This window comes from Solea solea, chromosome 14, assembly GCF_958295425.1.
Source record: "Solea solea chromosome 14, fSolSol10.1, whole genome shotgun sequence".
NCBI classification, from domain to species: domain Eukaryota; kingdom Metazoa; phylum Chordata; class Actinopteri; order Pleuronectiformes; family Soleidae; genus Solea; species Solea solea.
The window spans coordinates 11,149,502-11,164,585 of record NC_081147.1 but is presented as its reverse complement, the minus strand read 5'-3'; the positions used below and the strand labels follow the sequence as shown (position 1 = coordinate 11,164,585).

General features: G+C 43.2%; 1 protein-coding gene across 1 annotated transcript in view; it reads right to left on the bottom strand.

Annotated features, from left to right (window-relative positions):
* gpc3 (glypican 3) overlaps positions 1 to 15,084 on the bottom strand; it is a 105,767-nt gene that overhangs the window by 20,352 nt on the left and 70,331 nt on the right. Inside the window, exons 4-6 of the mRNA XM_058650466.1 lie at positions 14,101 to 14,243; positions 13,500 to 13,625; positions 8,590 to 8,701 (exon numbers count right to left, since the gene is read on the bottom strand). Coding sequence (XP_058506449.1) covers positions 8,590 to 8,701; positions 13,500 to 13,625; positions 14,101 to 14,243 — 381 coding nt within the window. The remainder of the gene's footprint in view (positions 1 to 8,589; positions 8,702 to 13,499; positions 13,626 to 14,100; positions 14,244 to 15,084) is intronic.

The window sequence follows — 15,084 nt, the reverse complement described above, 5'->3', positions numbered from 1 at the left end:
TAAATGATGCCTCCTCCTCCTTCTTCTCTCTGTTTTCTCTCTCCCCCTCTAGTCTTCCTGTATCTGTGCACGGTTAAGTATGTCACGCTACAGGAGCTCAGCCTCAGACAGTTAATGCAGGAAGATTAATTTCCTGATGTTAATTCCAGTTGGAACAGAACACACAGAGGGAAAAAAGTAGCTCTCCAGTCCAGTATTAAACTGGGCGTATGTTCACTCCACCTTTCTGACTAAGCACATAAGGCTATTTCCAGATTTAGTTTAGACTGAAACCTGGATGGATGTTGTTGGCGGGGACTTTGCTGCTCTGGTAGATAATCTTTTAAAGCTAAAGAAAACTCCTGATCCACCTACATACATTTAAAACAGCAGATTAAATAAACTGCTGAAAGTTTATCTTGTTAAAGAACAAAACATAACGTCTTGTTTAGTCAGACATCCTCAGATCCAGGCAGCACATGAAGGCAGAAGGCTCCTAAACTCCTCCTAGCATTAAATATATCTGGTATGACAACAATTTTCAATCTTTTCTTTTTTCTTTTTCTTTTTTTGTAACCTAACCAAATGAAAATCTTGACTTATGTCTGTGAATGTGCCCGATTGTCTTGCATGGGGTTTAATAGTTCAAAAGTCCCATTCCTGCACAGACCACTAGATGCTAAATCTGATTATGCCCCTCAGACAATCTCTTTTTGTCTGCTGCCTGTCTGTTTGACACGTTATTGCCACGGTTCCCAGAGTCATGTGTTGCGAGGAAATCCTCCATTTTGACATCAGCAGACCATCACTGCATGTCCCATGATCGCACCTCACTGCAGCTGGAGGATGCTTGACTGGATATGGGAGGTAGAGTTTCTATTAGAATAATGAACTGACCTTTTATTGACACAGGTGCTGATTCAGTGTGTTTATATTATGGATGCACTTTTGCGCAAAGAGACTTTCCAGCATTTAAGGTGCTGTTCCACCGTGTATTCACATCTTATTATTTGTGTTCCAAACTGACAGACTCTAAGCGGAATAATAATATAATAATAATAAGCTGGCTGCAATTTTGTCATGACAACATCCTGTTTTGGTCATGTTGTTTCGGTCTTATAAGTCTTTCGGACTTTCGGTGCATCTCTAGTTACATGATGTGTGTTACTCCCTAATTCCCAGCCAACTGTGACCTATTCTAATAGAGGAAGCTGATATTAAGAAGAAGATGAAGACAACAGAGAGAAAAACATGGTGAAATCCAGGCCGATACATTTGTTTGGACTGACGGCGAGACTAAGTTTTTGCTTTATCAGCTCAAAGAACTAAATACTTTTAAGTTGGATGGTAGGAAGCCAGCTTAACCGGAAACTACATAAAGTTTTTGTCTTCGTTTGGCTTCACCACAGCGGATCATCTGCTTCCCTCTTGCCTGGCCCTTCTGTCCTCTACAACCGTAACTCAACTTATATTGAAACATACTGAATGAGTCACCAGTTTGCTTCAGCAGGACATTAGACTGCAACTACTGCCTCCTTTAGCAATCTCAGGCTATGCCAAATAGATCAAAATGTTGCTTTTGAAAATTTTGAAGTCAGAGGTGTTTTTAACTTTCAACAAATTGCTTCTGTTGCACCTGTTGTTACGAAGCAACCAAAATGTGGGAGCTGCCGAGATGAACGAAGTCACTGCAGCTTTACTGAATTAATCAACACATTCAACTAAGGAAAAAAAATCACCCTAGAAAGTCACCCTAACCCCAAAGACAATAGATCACCAATGCCAGTTTCCTGTCTTTGTGCATCCTCTCCTTCACCAACTAATTCAGGAGTTTCATAGATGATGGAGGTTCAGACATGATTTCAGAATGCACAATGAATTAACTGACTACATCTTTGGCCTAAAAGTGCTTATTAAAACAAATGTACATTTCGATTCCAGAGCGCTGAAAAACAGGTGCATCACACCTGTCTCAAATGAAAATAAGGAATATGTGTGCACAAAAGTTGCTCCATGTGAAGTGAACGGCCTCTAACACTTCAATTCATGTTCTATTTTCATAGACTAGATGATAGACGTACTGTAGGTTGTAGCAGCATACACACCGTGAGGTCATCCAAACATCTTTAGGAAATTTCAGCTTTGTTGCAAGACTGAGAGAATCACTGCTGTTAAGGAGCCATGATAAAAAAAAAAAAAAAACACAGCAACCTGCAATTGTCATCTTTTATCTTGGACAGCCCAAACACTGGGCTGAACTTGTCCTGCTGATGAATAGTTCAGCTGGTGGCTTACAAGGAGTGTTATACAACAACAAACTTGGCAGCAAGGAGGAAGAGGTGAACAAAGAAAAAAGAAAAGAAAAGAAAAAACCCCACTGGAAATGAACTACCACATATTGCAAAAGTATATGGAGCTGGCAGGATGTGTGGGTAAGATAAAGTAACTTTGACAGGAGGAGAGACGGCCCCAGAGAACTGAAGTCCCAAACAAAAGGCAGAGAAGAAACAGAGGAGGTCTCTGACCCTCACAAGGAGACCCTCTGATGACCCAGCAGAGACAGGAAACAGGAAGTGTGACCCCTGACCTCCTTTTTGGGGGGTGGGGGAAGAGGTGATTCTGTTACAGAATCACCTCAGCAACACATGACTGTGCCCAGTGACATCAAAACCAGGATGTGTGGATCAGCTCAGAGACTTGAGGCGAAGCATCGGCTGCTCGTGACTATGAATCGCTGACAGTTCAACAAAAATCAAACGATTTTAGCAAATTAATTTCAGAGAATAAAACGCACACTGGAGACACACGGATGGAAACTGTGTGTGTGTCATGGTCCCTGATAAGTAAGCCTGGTGCATGGCTTTTAAATGGAGGCTGTGTGATAATTGCGCCCAGTGGGGTGGTAGAGGTGTGGGAGTGAAAGGGGGGGGGGGGGGGGAGAGGTGACCCTGAGAGGGGCCTCAGGGTTGATGGTGGAAGGATGGAGGAGGAGAGGACAAGGAGGCAGCGAGAGGTGGAGGTATGGAGGTAAGAAGAAATGGGTGGCAGTGGTAGAGGGGAAGGTTGGGCCTCATTAGCAGGCAGACTAATTGGAAGGGAAAAGGCACTCACATGCTCTGTCTGACCTCCCAGTCAGCAGGGGAGAAAGCCACGGTGGGAGAGGGGTGTGGGAGAATGTGTGTGAGTCTGGAGATGGGGGGAGGGGGTGGTATCTCATAGTCGGATTCCAAAAGTTAAGGAAGCATAACTCCTCAAATCCTCAACTTGCCATGAAGTCAGGAGGCTCCGGAAAATGAAAGGATAACATACATATGTGCAACGCTGCCTATACAAGCGCCCCACAGCTTGTCAGAGGTTTACACCCAGTGTCACACTTCATTTACAGAACCCTCATGGCTAATCCCAACTCACAAACATGTCAGCATAACAGACATCTCTCCTCCTTCACTTCCAGAGCAGTTCAACTCCACACATAAAAACCAGGAGGGCAAGAGGACAGAGGCCCTGAGGGGTGTATTAAATAACGCTTCAAGACCCTTCAGTAAATAACATCAAACAGTGGTCAGTCCCTTCGACTGCAGTGACCATAGTGCCTAGGTTAGCAAGTGTAAGTTTATGAAACAGCAGGCCTAGTCTGTCACCCATGGTGTCTATTAGTCTGATTATAAGCACAGCCAGTAGGAAAAGAGCTTGTCCAGCATTAGTTACAATGATATAACTAGTGCTATATTTTATCACTGTATCTATTCATGTGTTTGAAGTGTTGTTGATTTTACGTGCACATTCTGTGCCACAGCTGCATGTATCTGTACACATGTTCTCTAAATATGTGTTCACAGTAAAAAAAAAGTGCTTTAGTGTGAGAGTTATATATCAGCGAGAGTATTCGGTGCGAGCGTGCACAAGGTGTCGAGCGCACACCACCCAGGCGTTTGTGGCTCACAGGAAGTGAGACTGCGTGATGGAATTTGTGGTGCTCAGGTTCTGGTTTATTTTCCACCTTGGATTCCTGTCCTACCTGCAGGATTTTCCCAGGTTCTGGCTTCAATTAGGCTGGGAAGCTGGGGAGGAGTGGGAGGGGATCTAGGAGTTTAGGAGAGGGGGGAGGAGGAGGATGAGGAGGGTGGGTGGCTAGAGGAGGGAAGGGCGACAGAACTGGAATCTGTCACACACAACTCAGCACAGCTGGGTGGATGGAGAGGGAGGCAGTGAACGGGGAGAGATAGAGAATGATAGACATGAAAGCTATGCCAATAAAAGAAGGTGCTAAAAAACACTCATGCATTTTGTAGATGTTTGTTATTCTTTCCATGCAAGAGCAATTTTACTGGCCTATATGAAATTATGTGTTTTTTTGCCCAAAAAATATTTTTCTTGCTTGTGGTAGTGTAGATGTTTTCCTTCAAATAGGCTTATACTCCACTTCAACTGGTCAATCCCAGGTTTATGTGGGTTTTTCACCAGTGGGAATATGTTTAATCTGCATTAACTCGCAGGTCAAATAACTCCTGCAATGCACGCATGTTTTCATCGGCCTCAGCTCCGGGCAGCGTCGATGGAAACATAAAACCCAAGTGAACGCACTCATTCCATCTCCATCTGTTCCGTTTTTGCCAGAAATGTTTCACTTCAGTACAACTGTATGATGCGCGTTCATCTTTAGCGTAGCTGTAGCATTAATGTTTGCAGCAATCCTTACTTTTTAAAACCTAAACATCTGTGACATCATAATTCATCACTGGTAATGAGAATGGTGTTAAATGCCTTTTTTTGGCAGTTTAAAAATGTTTAAAAATCCCAGGTGTACCCACTAATTTTGGTGTGAAAGAGACTAAATTGAACTAAAAAAGAGGCTGTCAGAATAATCCCAGGAGGTCTGACCCAACAAATGGCAAACTCATCGGACAAATGAGTGGGAAACTCTCTGTAATCAAAGACCAATCACATAATTGGCCTATTTTGCCACTAGCTCAACCATCTCCTGTGAGATTAGCTGTTCGGAGGAGAAACCCAATACTCTGGGAAGTTAAACAGATGTTCAGAAAAACAAACTCATGCCTCTACAACAAGAACACATCATCAAAATAATATGCTCTAATTTGGGAGGCTCACGTTCGTCCTTCTACACAGGAAACAACAAACAGTGAAGTTCCCGTCGAGAAAACTGCATCGCGGAGTACCATGGACTTGATGACACAGTCGTGGAGAGAGCGTGTTGAGATAATCGGCCTCACCAGGCTGCGTAAACAAGGCGTAGCGCACAGACGGGACCTCACACGAGAATTTGTGACACAGTGTAAGCATGCACATGTTAAAATGTCCGTGGCTCCTCACAGCCCTGCACTGTTTAAAGATTCCAAGTCAACGAGCAATAACCACAGCACAGAGCCATTTCTCTTCATCATTTACAGCACACAGCTCACTTTAAACTTGGCCGCAGCTCTGTCATGACATCAGCTGCTTTAGGCGTGAGAAAATGCTGTTTTATGAGCACAGGCGACCGGCTTCATGAGTTTTTCTTCTCCTTGGTGTTTAGTTTAGCCACAACACAGAGGCACAAAGGCAAGGGTCTCCCTGCCAGACTGTCTCTGTATCTGCTGATACTCTGATCAACACTGACAACGTGAGAAATGACACATTTCCGCCGCATAGCTGCATTTCACAGGACCATCATCACAGAACACTTAAGAGTGGAGAAATGTAACATCAGGGGGATTAAAGTTGGAAGGAAGCAGATTCTTTGGAGGGGTCCCATGTTCCCCCTTCACTGTTGGAGTGTGTAGCAGACCTTATATTTTATGAAACAATCTCACGTACTGCGAGGCTGGGACACATTCATACTTTAAAAAGTGGGTCATTTCAAGCTGGAAGAACTGTTGCTTTCATTCACTGTTCACAAGAGGAGGACGATATTCATTCTCGGGGAAAATGTTTGCAGGATAAAAGAGCCTTACAGGACTTGTAAAGACTAGTGTGCAAGTAGAGCTGAAGGACAATATTCTGTTAGCCTGGAGCTCTGAACATTCTGTATAACACGCTCACACACAACACACATCAAGTGACTGAAACACAGAGTTTATTTATCTGCATGGCAGTGAGCTGGTGGACTTCCAGGAACGTCTTCATACACCACATGCATATAAACAGGGCAGATGAAAGTAATTATCTGTGAGTTGTGGCCTACTTTCTCATATTAGACGGCTAATTGGTGCATTTGCTGTTAGACCTGCAACATCCAGGGCTGGTGGCCTTTCAAATGGCGAGGAGGCGGAGATCTCGTAAAAGCGCCTTTAACTAAACAACATCACTTTCTCTGGTGCCTTCAGAGGTTGTTAACAACACATCAGTTGAGAGCAGAGCAGCTCAGACCATGAAGTACGGTGTCGAGTCAATGGACATTTAGCAGCGTTATAATGTGACTTTAAAGCTCTGTCTCTTTGGTGAAATATGACATTTGACAGCCCATTTGTTCACGTTAGTGTTGTCTCCAAGGATTGCCCTCATATACTAACTAACTACAATAACAACCTTAACCGTAACCCCTTCTTTTGACAACTACTGGATGGATTACAATGACATTTGCTAAGATTCAACTTGATTTAGTGTTATTTCAGACACTAAATCAATAAAAATGTGACACATTTAGAGGAATTTTTAAAATTCAAAAGATGGGTGGTAAACACTGTGCACTATAAAGTAAACAGGGAGGGATTTCTGTCTTGTTGAGACATGTTTGTGAAAAACATGAAACACAAACACCATAAATTAAGGCCACAAACATTTCCTCTGTGAGCAGTCTGGCAACAAAAATGCAATATTTTAGACTTCGCAAAGGGTGAAATTCATTGCACGGCTATTGTATTATATTGCATCACATTTTGAGGCGTTTCTGTTATTTTGTGCACCTAAAATGTAGAAATGATTTGTGGTGAAAAAAAAAAGAAAATGTGTGTAATCCAATTTCTGCAGAAACTGAAAAAAGGCACAGCTATGAGTCATAGGCAGTTTAACTGCATGTGAAATATGCAATCAAAACACAGCCAGTTTTTGTCAGATGTTAATCCAGCCCATTGAAGTCAGGATCAGAAGGGAAGTTGGAGGTCGGGCAGAAATGTGCTTCATTCTGTTGTATGGTCATCAGATATGGGATTAATAGCTCCCACGAGAAGAGAAAATCTGCATAAATATTAGGCATTTATGTAAACAGGATTAAACGACCACATGTGTGCCACGTCATCACTGGCCAGCCTCTGATTTGACTCTGAACATGTTATGAAGCAACGTCATTTCAACCAAATGCATTTTCCCTCTAAATCTCATCAAGACGAGCCACACGGTAAACAGTCTGCGCTGCAGCCACCCTGCTTCCAATCAATCGGGTACAAATGTTGGTCCCTGTCAGAGCAGGAAGTTTTGAAAGGCTTATTGCATTAGAGCGAGAGTGTGTACTTGTCCTGTCTTTTTATGATTAAAGGATGGATTTGGTTCATTATAACTGTATGTGGGTTTGGCCGTCGCAGCGATTGGTGAAAACATTGAACGACACAGCTGGAGAAGAAGTCAGAGGAAAAAGACAAACACACAGTCAGGGGTTTGAGGAGGGCGGGCGGGCGGGGGGGGCGGAACACCTCACAATCCTGCTGTTCCTGCTTAGAGCATGACCAGCGTGCATGAGGTAATACAGCCCGGGTAATAAGAAAATTACAGCGTCTCAACCCACAACCCTGTGTTTCTGTTTTTCTTGAGGGCCTCTGGTTGTCAGAGTGGGGAGGGGAGGAAGGCTCCATAGTTGTTCTTAAGATCTCTTGGGGTGTTTAAACAGGAGAGGAGGTTGGTAATCCACTGAGACAGACCTGCAGCACTCAGACGCTCCTGCTCATAGACGAACACACGCAAACACACTTTTTGGTGTGTGTGTGTGTACACGTTTGGGAGGGGGGAGGTCGTTAAAGGTGGTCGACGGCAACGTGTTGACAGCTACAAGTGCAACCACCAAGAACCAGGAACTACAAGGAGATCTGTGGGCTGATATATCAACCTACCGAGGCTGCCTTTGAACCTCCGTGCAAGTGTCTCTGGGCTCAGACAGCCCACTCCAAAAGGTGGTTTCCATGGTGATGGCGGCAGTAAAAAGGGTTTCTTTGGCCTTAAACACAGCTTTGGGAGGGCTTACTGTGGATGGATGGACAAAAATGTTCCTGCCTATCACAGGCAACAAATCCTGTCCCCGTCAGAGAATGTGGTTCTGTCAGGTGGTGACACTGGTGAATAAGGCAGCGGTTTCTTGTCTTTGTTTTCTTTTTTTTTGTTCTTTTTGCAGCAGCAGAGCAGCTGAGACCAAAAATAAAGTCTTCTCAGAAGTTTCCTGTCAACACTCTTTTGCCGTGTTTGAAAAAGAACAAGGATTTGACATCACCTTGAACACGAGTTCCCAGTGGAGTTTATCTTAAATATGAGAGAGAACAGCAACATTCTCACTTTTCCCCAACGTTTACAAGTGAAGATGTCAGCAGCAGCATCTCCATCCAGACCCCATTCACAGGAGACCACAGGGGAGTGGGCACATAGAGAATACACACACACACACACACATACACTCTCTCTGCTCACCTGGTTAATGTGTTTGAGTTTGTCTATGATCTGGCTGATGATTGGCTCGGGCGGCTTGTTGCTCTTGGACTCAGAGGCTGGGTGTAGTCGCTTCAGACCGGGCCCAGGAAACCTGTCAGCACAGAGAATAAGAAGAACTGACTCATTTCTTTTGTTGTGGAGTCTTTTTTAAAAGAGTGTCAAAGAAAGCTTAGATCGAACCTTTTTTGAGGGAAATACACAATGAAGTGACCAATGCTCCTTCAGTGCAAGCAAGGCATTTACTGCCATCTAGTGTTGATAAGAGGAATGGCAGCACTTCTGGTTTTTAGTTTATGTGCCAAACTTGTGAGGCTGGAAAGTTCATTTGAAATGTAACACTGACCAAAGAACTTACTTTTCCAGTAGTGGAGACATTATTTGTATAGTTAAAGAGGGATGACCCTTTTTTTACCAACAGCTGAAATTGAAAGACAGCTTTAATAAACATTAAAGAGGCTCCTCTTGTGCACAAAGACAGTATTTCTTATATGTCCAGATAATTTAGAACTACCGTTGTGAATAAAACTTGTGGACTTTCAGTCAGCACAAAGAAGCTGCTGGTATAATAGGTTTTACAATTATGAGTTTAACTTGGAGGCGACAACATCCTCAAAGGAGTTAAACTATTATGTAAAGTCTGCCTGGTGATTAATTTCATGCACATTAAACCGAGTAATTAGTGGCTTTTTAATCATATTTGCTGTTAATGAGAGGACATTAGCAGAGATGTGCGTTTGTCCTGCTCTGGCAGCATGTTTAGGAACGAGCAGCTCGCAGGCAGGTTCTTACATGACTTTATGAGTATCTTAGGAGACGCCGCTCTGTTGACAGCAGTGTATGTTATCAAGAGGAGGAGCTGGTGAGACAGAAAGGCACATTTCTCTTCATTTGTTGTCTCTCATGTCAAAATGTCCCTGCAGGTGCTGCTTGATCTTCTGACACTGCTCTGATAATTAACCCCTACCAGACAAACAAGTGCAGCTAAAGAGGAGGAGAAAAACAGCTTCTTCTGTGCACATGACGCAAATGGAGTGTAGCTACAGTATGATTGAATAGCATTATCTTCCCTAGACACAGTGATATGAGCAGGAAGCAGTGTAAACATCATCAGCTATAAGGCGTTGGCAAAATGAAGGATAAAATGGCCGAGAAAAAACAAAGCAAACAGACCCTTTTGAGTATGTGTGCAAGCGTGCACATGCGTGTGTACGTGAAAAGCATGAGGTCATACTCTGCTCTATTTTTTGACATTGCTGTGAGCACACACACACACACACACACACACACACACACACACACACACACACACACACACACACACACACACACACACACACACACACACACACACACACACACACACACACACACACACTTTCACCTGCCTTCTCCATTCATCACTTTCCCCCTGTCCCCAAAGTCTGACTTTTTATTAAACTCAAATTACATTTCCTGGCTATTTATTCTTCTTATTAGCCATGATCTCACCCCCTCTCTGCTGCTAATTATCACATTAATAATGGAAAGAGATGTACGATCCATTAAGGAGGAGAACAGAGGAAATATGGTAAGAGGAAGGTGGATTTGAGAGAGAGAGAGAGAGAGAGAGAGATTTGAGTGAGGATAAGGAGCTGAGGCAGGTTAGTGTTTCATGCTACAAATGCAGGATCATTTTACGGAGACTACATTTTAGACGTATCACCCCTAAACCCCTCGAACTGCTGATAGTCTCAGTTGTCAGTTTGTTATCTGATCGTTTCCCTGTTATTGTTTGCTGATCAGATTGGTTGGCTACAATGATAACCTAATCTAATCTGACACCAATTACCATGCTATTAGGTCCAGTCTGAAAGCGAGAATAAACATTGGGGGGGGGAGTTGTAGTCAGAGTCACACTGCTTAATGGATGACAACTCCAGTCAGGATCACAAGGAGAGGTATGACATGATGTGGTGTGTAATCAGTGGAGCTGTTACTCTGTGTCATATCATGATGAGCATTATTGCTGCAGTTGTGTTCATAGACAAGACCAGAAATGCACATATGAAGTATATGCATGTGATACTTCTTCTCCCTTTACGGGTCACCACAGATGACATGAACCTTCTCTGTGGTCTTCTTCTCTTCCTCCTGCCCTGCAGCTCCATCTTCAACGTCCGTTGTCCAATATAATCACTGTCCCTCCTCTGCACGTGACCAAACCATCTCAACCTGGACTCTCTTACTTTATTTTCAAACTGTCCAACCTGTGCTGCCCCCTGGAATAAGCTCATTTCTAATCCTGTCCATTCTCGTCACTCCCAACCAAAAATCTTGGCATTATTGGATATTTGAAAAATATTAAGGGTAAAATGTGCAGGAGGAGCTTTTATTTCGTAAAAGCTAAGACTGATGTTATCTGATGTCAAATGACAAATTGTCAGATATATATATATGCATGATATTTTCATCTGAAGAGGACATAGTTATTTATAACTTAATACCTTTGTCTTGAATGAAATATCTGAACATCTATTAAATGGACTGGCCTGAAACATTTATCAAAGATGTCCACAGTGTCCACACGATAAATCCCTGCAGTGTCACTTGTGATTGCCTGACTTCTCCTTCACTATTACCGCAAGGTTTAAATTATTGAAAAGGGTCATTGTGCAATGTGGTGGAGATAGTCGTGTTGGAGATAGTCGTGTTCCCTGGATGTAACGACGTGCACCTTCAGTGAGTACAGAGAGCTCAATACGCTGCAACTTCAGAAAACACGTGCAAAGCATGATCATGCATCTTCATGAGCACATACCAACAAATAAATAACAAAAAAATGGAGAAAATATTAGCATAAATTTGAAAATGCGTGCAACATGCATACACAAAATGAAGTAGAAATATACAAAACTAAAGAAATCACCACAGCAGAAGCAGAAAAGTTTCACACTCTAAGCCAGGCGTCTGCAACCTTCTGTATTAAAAGAGCCATTTTTGTCCCTTCTCCACCCAAATAAATGTAATCTGGAGCCGCAAAACCTAATTGAGCCATAAAATAAATATTGAAAATGATTTGGAATTTATATACTTCATCCATGAGAAAACATAAAACCTAATTATGTGGATCCAAAGATTGACAGGACTGTGTACGTTGTCATGTACAAATGACTTCATTGAAGTGCTAGGATTTGATTTCTTGCACAAGTTTATCGGGTTCTGGGATGTTTTCAATATAGCATTTGACATTTAGACGCATATTTTAGTGGACGGAATATTAAACCCCTTTCATTAATCGCCTTGATCCCTAAAAGTGTTCACTTTGAAAGAGATAACGAAAGAAATAAAGAAAATAAAGATAAACATAACTTTCCAAAGCTACAGTGAGCTACTGCAGCGGTGTTGAAGAACCGCATGCAGCTCTGGAGCCGCAGGTTGCAGACCCCTGAACAAGGTTAATAAGTGCTGTATACTGGAAAAGAAGGCTGAAATAATGTTAAACACAAAGTTGAACTATACTAACTCCAACTAAAGGAAAAGTCTAATTCCTGTTTTTTGAACTTTTCTGCTTTATCAATGTATGTACAGCTCCTAAATGAAATGTTCACAGTTGACACAGCACCGGATCATTTATCAGCTCTCTCTCTCACACACACACATAACCTCACACTGTCATTACATCCAAAAGAGGATGTAATATTTTGAAATGTCACATCTGTTATCACAGCTATCTCTTTTTTATTTATTTTTTTAATGGAAAAGTGTTGCTCCCTGATCTTGGCTGCAGGTGGGAAAATAATATGCCTGATAAAATGCCCCACATTTAGCTCCAAAGATCACTCCTCGGGTATCAGAGAAATTTAGTAGGCAACCCCTGTGGCACTTATCCCCTCCAAACAGCCAATCTAAATTTATCTGCATCAGACAATGTCTGAATGAATGCCATGTTTGGCTCCAGAGAAGGTTCTATCTGGAGGATAAATGGAAGCTGATCCAAAGCAAATCGTAGAGTGAAAATGTACCCAGAGTGAATTTGCAGGCATATGCCCTCACAGATGACATGGAGAATTGCTTGCCGCGAGACATTCTAATCTCCTCATCATTTGCACTCCTTCCGCGCCTCTCTGCACCTTCCTATCAGAGTGTGGTCCAGCTTGTAATCATTCCCTCAGGACCGCTTTGCTCCTTGCCAAACTGATGTCTCCTGCTCAGATTGAGGCTCTTCCTCCTTTGAGAGTGACTCTTTTTTCGGGCAGTTTGAGAAAGCACACAAATTATTCACAGTCCACGGAAAGCACTTTTAAAACATTAACCTGCAGCACATCGCGCCTGACATGTGTGCCTTGACAATAATTAAACTCTACATACAATTTACAAGGCACGGAAATGGATGATATCTGTGACGATCTAAGCCAAATTGAAATTGGGGCCAGTTGACTGGGTGTGCTGAACAGTAGGAAGTTATGATTTGTATGGCCAGAGGACAGGGGGCAAGTGAAATATTGCGAAAACCAAATGAGGTTCTACAGGGTGCACAGGAGATGTCGGATGAAGGAGGAGAGCTCGATCGAAACTGCAATTAACTAAGCAAGAAGAAGGTGACAGCAAGCCTGACATTAATAACATCCCACAGAGCCAAAGTCAAGATTTACACTCACTCTCAGAAGAAGGGGGGTTAGCTTCGTGTGAAGCTCATCAGCTCTGGGCAAACTTACCCTTCAGCTCACCTACACCTCTCCTGGATGTGCAGCTGGAGTGTTGGGAACTGAGGGATTGGAACAGACTATAGCCGATAGCTGATCATTTAGTAGGTCTGTAAATCTCAGCAGAAACGTCCGGCAGTGTGGTGTGTGTGTGTGTGTGTGTGTGTGTGTGTGTTAGAAGGGTGGATTTGTCTGTGGGTGTCTTACTTGTCTGTCATCTCCTGCCCATTCCAGCAGAGGGAGTGGTTTGCTGGAGCAGGCTCACGGTTGCATAACGCTTCTCCAAGTCCACTGTAGAAGGAGCTGAAGCCCCACAGGTTAGAAATGAACTCCCTGAGGAAGAACAAGAAAGGAAATGTTTAATAGAGAGTGACGGAGAATAAAACTTTTCACTGAGTCATATTTGCCTGCAGGTACAAGTTGTCCTATTGAAAAAAAGGACAACATAAGACAAAGATGGAAAAGGCAGAGATAGAAAAAGAAAGGGGAATTCAAAGTTGGAACAGTGAAAAGTGTGCTGATGAATTCCCCTCAGGAAGGAAGGAGTAAAGGAGCTGGAATAAGCGCTGTCTCCATTTGTAATTGACATTAATCTCCCCATTTTGCTGCCAAGTCCAGAGGCCCGTGAGGCAAAAGTGCACTGTTCATTTAAGCCTGTTACTGCATTAGGCCTGGTGAGTGGAGAAAAGGGTGTCACAAGGTAAAAAAAGAAAAGAAAGGAAACCTGTCCACAGTGTCAGGGACTATATAACAACAATCAGCTGGGAGTTTGGGTCTCAGTCTGGACCACAGTCCCAGATCTCCTCACCTGCGGAGGCCGGCCAAAGTCTCATCAGAGTCTGAGGGTGAAGGCTGTGCACCGCGGGCTGTGGAGGCCACGGGAGTCTGTGGAGGAGCAGATACGACGGAGCGCGAGGCCCGCTGAGGAGTGTGTGCACACATCCCGTTCACCTATAAACGACAGAGGAGAGAGGAGAAGATCAGACAGCGGTCATGAATGAGGGAACTCCAAAAAACTCTTCATCCCACTGGTGCTTCATTCATGGTCCTGTGGCTGTTTATTCAGCCTCTTAATATCAATGACACAGCAGACAGTGAGAACCTGTCAACAGCCAAACTGCCGGCCACAGTCAGCTGAGCCCCTCTGCACATTGTCATCTGTTTTTGTTTGTTTATTTTTGGGGAGGGATGAATGCATGGGGGATTTGCATAACAAACAAGTCATTGTATCCTCTGCCAGCCGTTTACGCCTTGTTTCTAATCATAACACTCCAAAACTGTGAGCGGGAAAAAGGCCTCTCGTTTGGCTTCTTCTGTCCCCACATAAACGCCATTGTGTTTCCACGCGGGTGACACAACAATAATAAATAAACCGTCCCTCTCTGTATCTCAGAGATAATGGACCTGACACATTCTTTTCAGGTGCAATAAAAATGCAAATGGCTGTTAATGTTTAGCTTGTGGTTTAACGATTTGCCGTAGGTTTAATTTCCCTGCGGGATACTGGCCGAGGTTTATTTCTGCCATGTAATGTTAACAGCTAATTGTGCCCAGCTCCTGTTTAAGTGAATAGGCTGGCACCACTGCTGCTGAATACTGATGGAGCCTGATAGAGCAGCAGAATGGACATCTTCATCTGGTGGTTACTGAGGCCAAAATCACTCACACACACACATGCACAAACACACACACGCACACGCGCACAGACAGAAACAAACACTCGCTGAAGAATTTTCAGCATAAACAAAAAAAATGAATCATTTAATGTTATTATTCATTTGAATATAATGCA